Source organism: Pollicipes pollicipes, unplaced genomic scaffold (assembly GCF_011947565.3).
Source record: "Pollicipes pollicipes isolate AB1234 unplaced genomic scaffold, Ppol_2.1 Scaffold_7261;HRSCAF=8764_pilon_pilon_pilon, whole genome shotgun sequence".
NCBI classification, from domain to species: Eukaryota; Metazoa; Arthropoda; class Thecostraca; order Pollicipedomorpha; family Pollicipedidae; genus Pollicipes; species Pollicipes pollicipes.
In genome coordinates, this window is record NW_023597054.1 from 14,802,135 (window position 1) to 14,809,095 (window position 6,961).

A 6,961-nucleotide genomic window follows, 5' to 3' on the forward strand; every position below is an offset into this window, starting at 1 on the left:
CTGGCGCCCGATGTCAGAGCCGCTGGTATTGACGCCTTGGCGCTGACGCCCTGGCGCCTGATGTCAAAGCCGCCAGTGCTGACGGCCGGCTCGCCTGTGTTTCAGTGCCAGGCGCTGGCCGGCCCGCGGCTCCAGAGCAAGCTGCACAAGTACTTGGCGGACGGCGACTACCTCGCCCTGCCGGTACGTGGCGGCGAGGGTCGCTGTGGACATGGCCGGGGGCGCGACCGCGCTCTGGGCCTCGCCGAGCGCTGCTGTGTCCGGGGCACTCAGCTTGAACCAATTAGGGGTTGTTCGGATGAACAGCCGCCTCGGAAACCGGGTCTCACTTCGGCTTCCCCGACGATGGAGATCCCAGTGGTCGTATCACTGCCACTGCGTACGCCGTAAAGTGATGCAAAGAATGACTGCTGTCTCGATGCGACGTTCGTCTGGCTGGGCGGCGCGAACTGTCGGCGCTGTTTCCGAAGCCGTGGTAGGGGAAGGCGAGCGGTGTTGTGCTTGTGGGGATCCCCTGCGCAGCGATGGCTTCCGTCTCGTCTTGATCGCTCCTCTGTCCGGCACCTGGGGTGACACTGCGGCCCCGCCGCCCGTCCTCTCCGCAGCGGAGCCTGTCGCAGGACCTGACGGCGTTCGTGCGCACCGAGTGGGCGGCGCCGGAGAGGTGTGGTCTGTCGGCGGCCGCGCTACCCGGCCCCTTGCGCGCGCTGCTCACCCTCGTGCGTCACGAGGACGGCCCCGCCTGGGTGCGGCTGCTGCTGCCGCCACTGGCGGCGCTCTTCCTGCCGGTCTTCGCTAGCGTCGTGGTTCGCCGCTCCGCCGCCAGGTGCGCTGTGCAGAGGAGACCGCGGCCGAAACGCCTTGGAGGCTTCGTGGCTCCACTCGTAGCCGCTAGGGCGTGTGCCGAGAACTCCGTTGGCCTTGTCTCCGCGTTCCGCGCTATTGATGGGAGTATGTGCTGTGGGGAAACATTGCTTCGTCAAGCAGTTGGGGGCGGGGGGGGGGGGGGCCTGGTCGGTCCCGGCATCGCTGGAGAGGGGGGAGGGGGGGGGGGAGGGAAGACGGGGCGGAATGGCGGCTCTCGCGGCGTCTGCGCCCCGCACGTGTCGTTGCTGTGCGATGTGAACGTCCCAGTGTAGGGAGGCTCGGGAGAGATTAACGATCTATGCTCGGCCGGGTCAGCCCGACGCCGCTGCCACCGCCGGCGTCGCTGCCCGCTCCGTGGGCCGGTGCTGACACCCGGCCTCGCTCCAGGCTGCGGCGGCGCCTCCACACCAGCGGGGCCAGACCGTCCGTATCGAGGAGCTGGAGGGCCTCACCACAGCCTGCCGCGCCGGGCTGCCGGCCGCTAGACGCCGCCGAAGCTGAACAGCTGGCGCTGCCGGCGGCCGGCCGCGCCCCCCCGGCCACCATCCTGTCGGAGGCGGGCTACCCGGACCTGTCGCACGAGAAGCGACAGCAACAGCAGCAGCAGCAGCAGCAGCAGCAGCAGCAGCAGCAGCAGCAGCAGACTGCCCACACTGCCCGACGACGAGACGTGCCCGCCGCAGACCACGTCGCTCTCGGAGCCCACGTACCCTGACCTGTCCGGCGAGAAGCGGCGGCTGGCGGCGCAGCTGGCCGGGCCGGGCGCGTCCGCGCCGACAGCCGACGCAGCGGCCCCCGTCGCCGCCGCCGCCGCCGCCGACGACCGCAAGGAAGAGTGGGCGGCTCGCCTGGGCGTGGGCGGAGCGCCGGCGGCGCCATCCGCTCCCGATGAGGCCGCCCACGCACCCGAGGCCAGGTGAGAGCTGACGTGTGCGCCGACCTGAGCGCCGCGTGTCGCGCGCGTGAGAAGGCATGCCCGTCGTCGTGTGGCGGTCTGGTGTCCGGGGTGTCGCCGTCGTGTGTGTGGCGGCAGTGGTATGCCATGTCGGCCGTCGGGGTGGCGGGGGGGGGGGGGGGAGGGGCGAGCGCGGACGGGATCTTGCCGACGCCGGCCGCGTCCGCCGCGCAGGGATCGTGGGGCGCCAGGTCCGGCGTGACGTAGGGCGCCGGCGCGGTCGGTGCGGACGCTGCCGCTCGCTCCGCTGTCGGGCGCCGGTGGCCGGCGGTGTGGTGATGGGCCGCCGCTGAACCGCGCCGCCGCCGCCGCCCTGCCGGCAGCGCGGCGCTGCTGCCGAGGTCGAAGCAGCGCGGCCTGGAGCCCGTCGCCGCCGCCGCCATCGCCGACGTCGAGGCCGGGCAGCTGCAGCCGCGCCACGCCGCGATCACGGCCGCCGGCTGCGCCATCCCCGTTCTGGCCGCCACAACGTACCAGTCTGTTACGGCGCTGCAGGTGCGTGTGCGCTCCCAGGGCGACCCTGGTCCGGACCAGACCCAGGCTGGCGTCGTGAGCGTGAGCATACGACATGCGCGCTGACTTCAACCCCTCACATTGCTCCGACGGTTGCCGTCGTTTTAGGGCGTAGAGTTCTAGCGTGCGTGAACCACTGGTTAAAGCGTGCATGTGTGAAAGTGCAGTCCTGACATTTTGAGGAATGGTGTTCCTGGTCCCCGAACATCTACGTGCGTGCGTGCGTTCCGGGGGGAGGGTGGGGGGGGCGGGGGGAATCTTTGCGGGTTAATTCTTGACAGCCCGCACCTTGTGAAAGTTAGCTTTGAATAGTGTCTGGAACATCATGAAAGAAACATCCTCAACGCGGGGTTTCCGGACGTGGAACACTGGTACTTTCACGCCGCTCAGCCCAGCGTCGCGCTACTGTGGCGGTCGCATCAAATGGTCTCCGACGGTGTCGCCGTCGCCGTGCCGTGCGGTCGGCACCGTCGTGGCCGCCTGCTGACCCTCCGTGACCCGCCGTCAGCTGTTCGCCGCCGGGGACGCGGGCGTGTGTGCCGCCTCGCCCATCTACTCGGTGGTGTCCGTCGGCGTGCCCGGTCTGGGCGGCCTGGTCAACTTGGTGCCGGCCGTCGCCTTCGCCGCCGGCCTCTGGCTCGTGCGCCGCTCGTGGACGCGTGCCGCCGCCGCTGTGACCAAGGTCAGTGATGGGCGCGCTGGAACCGCCCAGAGACGGCGCTGGGGCCGGCTGCCAGGAGAGCCTAGGGCATGTGCTGCAGGATCGGCTGTGTGTAAGCTGCTTGCTTTTGCGTTTGCCGGCGGGATGTGGAGCGCGTCGTTTGCAGTTTGTGGGTCGGCCACACCGAACGGCTGTGTTTGTGGGAGCTTCCGCCCCTCGGGTGCGTGGCGACCCGGTTTGGGGCGGCGGGGCCGCTGGGGGTGGTCCGATGTGGGCGCACGGCTGTGCACGTGTCGTGCCGAGCGGGCCCTGTATCGCGCCACACGGACAGCTCGTGGTGGACCTCCGCCGTCGACTCCGCGCGCTCGCCGCTCCCTTATCCGGCACATGGGTGTGGAGATGAATGGGGGATAACCATCACGAGCTCAGTGATGAATTGCATTTACGCTGCATTGAACTCGTTTGTGTTTCGCCGTTTTCAGAGCGGCTTGGGGCCAGGTGTGTACATAGATGACTCAGGCCACTGGGTTGTCCGTTTCTTAAATATATTTCAGACATGTGCGCTGGGCTAGCACATTGGAAAGGTTTCGACCCGTCCCCACTCGCCACCCTCCCGTTTCGTGTTGACCCGACCGCACAGTACTGGGAGTGCGAGGTCACACCAGTGCCGGAGGCGGTCTGGCGCCAGCGGTGCGCGTGCGCCCGTCGCTGACGCGTGAGGACGCCGTGTGCCGGCAGACGGGCGCGGTGGCTGCCTGGCCCGTGCCTGGCGCCGAGTGGCTGCTGCTGGGGCTCGCCGCCCAGTCGGCCGTCGCCGGACTCTGCCCCGGCCACCTGCAGCTGTTCGCCGGCAGTGAGTGACTGCGCGTGCCGGTCGCCGGCGGGGTGCGCGTCGGTGCCTCGGCGCCTCCGCCACCGGTGGGCCGCCTGCGATGCCGCTAACTGTGCTCGGATTACGTGAGAATGGCTTAGTGAGGGGTGAGCGTTTGGTGGTGTTGATGATGATTGAGAGAAGTGGTGGTATAGGGGAGCGTCCAGTGGACACGGTGGTGGACACGGAGCATATTGTGGACACGGTGGTGATTGGACGGCGGTGCCTGGGACCGTACGAAGCATGCGCTGTGTGTTGTGATGTCACGTACGTGTGCGCGTGCCCACGTCATGCTGCCCCATCGAGCTCAGTAGCGCAGCTAGCTGCCATTTTTTCAAAAGCTAACGTATGTGACCTGCCATAGATTTTAAGTTAGTTGAGAAACATTAGATAGGAACGGTTCTCACGTGATGTCGGAAATCTTTATGCAAGTCAATGGGGGAGTAATAAACGTCCTGCCAAGTGAATGGCCCAACACTTTCATGATAGTGGATGCTTTCGTCGGTTGGTCCTGGGTCTTGATATCTTACCCACCTCGCCCGACGAACGTTTGTTATAATTAGCAAGTTTTGATGCATAGCTGTGTGGACCAGGTCTGCACTGACATGATTTGTTTGCAAAAAAGACTGGGTTGTGCGCCAACCTCCCCTCTTCGCCACCTTTTCGGACTCAGATATCTACAGTTATTTGGCTGGAATGAGTTGGACCAACCCGCTACGCTGTTGAAACGGGGACCGTGTCTGGTTACGCACAGCCATTTGATCAGTACCATGCTGGTTGACCTGTCTCTCCACTTTTTACCGTGAAGGAGTCTCCCCGTGTGCTGCCCTGCTGCCGAAGAGCAGCCCGGCGCCGGATGTATGCGAGGTGCGCTAACCCGGCCGACCCCGCGGTCGTGACCTGTCTCCGCTGACCGGAGCCGCCGTCCTCCGTCAGACACGTTCGCGGTGGCGCTGCTGGGCTCGCTGGCGGCCAGCCGTCTGCCGGCGGCCGGGCGGCCGGCGCTGCTGCCGCCGGTCGTCGTCGGCTCGGTACTGGCGGCGGCTCCCGGCTGGCTGCCGCCGCCCGTTGCCGCCGCGGCCGCCGCTGTCGCCGTGATCGCCCACTTAACGACCGCGCTGCTCCTGCACCGCCGCCTCCTCCTGCCCGACCGGCACGGTGAGCGCGGTCCTAAGTTTGTCCTACATCTGGGTGGAAAATGACACCTTTTCATTGTTTTTTTTTTAGGAATACTTGCACAATGTTTTCTTTGATCCTCCCACCACAAAACAAACAGTCAAATCAATCGGTACTTTTCTGGGAGTACCATTAACTGCCACTCAGAACAAAACAAAGGAAACGACCTATAGGTCATATTTCCCACATTGGATATGGCCAATGTTTGCATCATGTAATGCATTCATTGGCTACAATCTGACTTCATATTTTAGATGATTTGACAGGAGAGCTAGGGCCCATCGCTTATCATATCCTGCCGAGGTCCATCCTGCATCCTGCAAAATGCCATCTACAGGAAATGGAGAAGATCATGCCTGCTTCGTACAACTATGTTAGCGCGCATCCAGCATCCGCCATCCAGTCTGTATTTGACCTCTGACCTAGACTATGCATCATGATACAATCCTGAGACCCAAATGCATCCTATTTTGTTGATGGTAAATTCAAATGAGCTACATGCCGGCACAGCATGTATTATAGGTACACATACACATACTGATACTGAAATATATTTGACAACAATAATGCAGCAAGCCTTATTGTCATCAAATATAGGTCATTATCCCATCAGCACGGAATGAAGCTGGAAGCTGCAATCTGCATGTTAATTCGCTAGTCCGCGTTTCCAACAGGATTAAATGCTCCTACACCACACGGTCATGGGGACACAATCACGCCACAAGATAATGACCACTGTTAATTATTTGGAGCAAGTTGCAGCCAATCCAGATGCGTTATAACCTCAAATGCCATTCTGATCAGACGCACTAGTCGAGTTCTAACGTGCCTTGATTTGTTACATGGATTTGTTCATAACCCACCGGTCTTCTGCCACGCTCAAACCTCTGAAATAAACTTAAGTATTCATATATATATATATATATATATATATATATATATATATATATATATATATAATTCATTCACTCATTTTTCATTCATTTTATTTCATTCATTGTGACGATGAAGCCGCCGTTTTTTGAATACCTTTTTGATATCAGATATCAACATCCCTTCAAGGTTTTTTTACATCCGCAAACCCTGCCAAAGCCGTATTTTAGAGCACTGGGCGAGGGCATGGTGTCGGCTGGCGCCACCCCGCCGGCTGGGTTGGCTGGTTGTGGTTCGTGTGGTGGCTGTGGCTCAGCTTAACGTAACATATCGCCGCTGGAGAGTTGCTTGGTCCGCCTCAAAGCTGCTGGAGAGTTGTTTTGGTCTGCCGCCTGCGGTCCAAGAAAGGCTTTTGAGCGTGCTGCCGTGTAGACTGTGGTCACTTCGTGTCGCGCGTCTTGCGTGGCGCGTGTCAGCATGTGTGCGAGTGCTGGCGCCAACACGAACAGCGCCACTGCGCTCAAACCGACTCCGGCGCCCGACGAGGCGGCTCCCAGTGACGTCATCCCCGCAGCCTGACGCGCGCGTCCCGACTGCAGCGTCGCTGACGCTGGCGCAGCAGCTGCGCCTGGCTGTGGTCCAGCTGCCGGTCTTCTCCGGTACTGTGACGCTAGCTAACCTGGCCACGGCCGCGCTGGGCGTGCTGGTGCTCTCGCCGGACGGCTACCTCGGCATGGTCGGCATCGTCAACCTCGTGGTCGTCCTGCTCGCCACGCGACGCGGCAAGGTCGGTTCGCTTGAGTGCTTGCCTGATTTGGAGGGTGATGATGTTCGTGATGTAAAACAGGTCGGTCGCGTCTCGCTGCCGCGGTGTGCTGCCGAGCACCGTCTAGTTGTAATCAGACCGAGCGCGTTTCGCGGCGGCGGGATGAGCGGGCCGCCGCCGCCGCTCGTGGCTTCGCAGGTAGCGAGTCGCTGCGACTCCGACTTGCAGCCTGCCCGGCTCGAGACTGGCCGTGCCTCGGCGGCCGGGTGCTGGCTCCGC

The 6,961-nt window shown here is 62.7% G+C and overlaps 1 protein-coding gene across 1 annotated transcript in view; it reads left to right on the plus strand.

Annotated features, from left to right (window-relative positions):
• The window catches only part of LOC119111088 (uncharacterized), a 35,312-nt gene extending 31,455 nt beyond the window's left edge, over positions 1 to 3,857 (plus strand). The window contains exons 17-22 of the mRNA XM_037234913.1: positions 77 to 183; positions 606 to 833; positions 1,353 to 1,783; positions 2,146 to 2,317; positions 2,844 to 3,017; positions 3,735 to 3,857. Coding sequence (XP_037090808.1) covers positions 77 to 183; positions 606 to 833; positions 1,353 to 1,783; positions 2,146 to 2,317; positions 2,844 to 3,017; positions 3,735 to 3,857 — 1,235 coding nt within the window. The remainder of the gene's footprint in view (positions 1 to 76; positions 184 to 605; positions 834 to 1,352; positions 1,784 to 2,145; positions 2,318 to 2,843; positions 3,018 to 3,734) is intronic.
• The last annotated feature ends 3,104 nt before the right edge of the window (positions 3,858 to 6,961 follow it).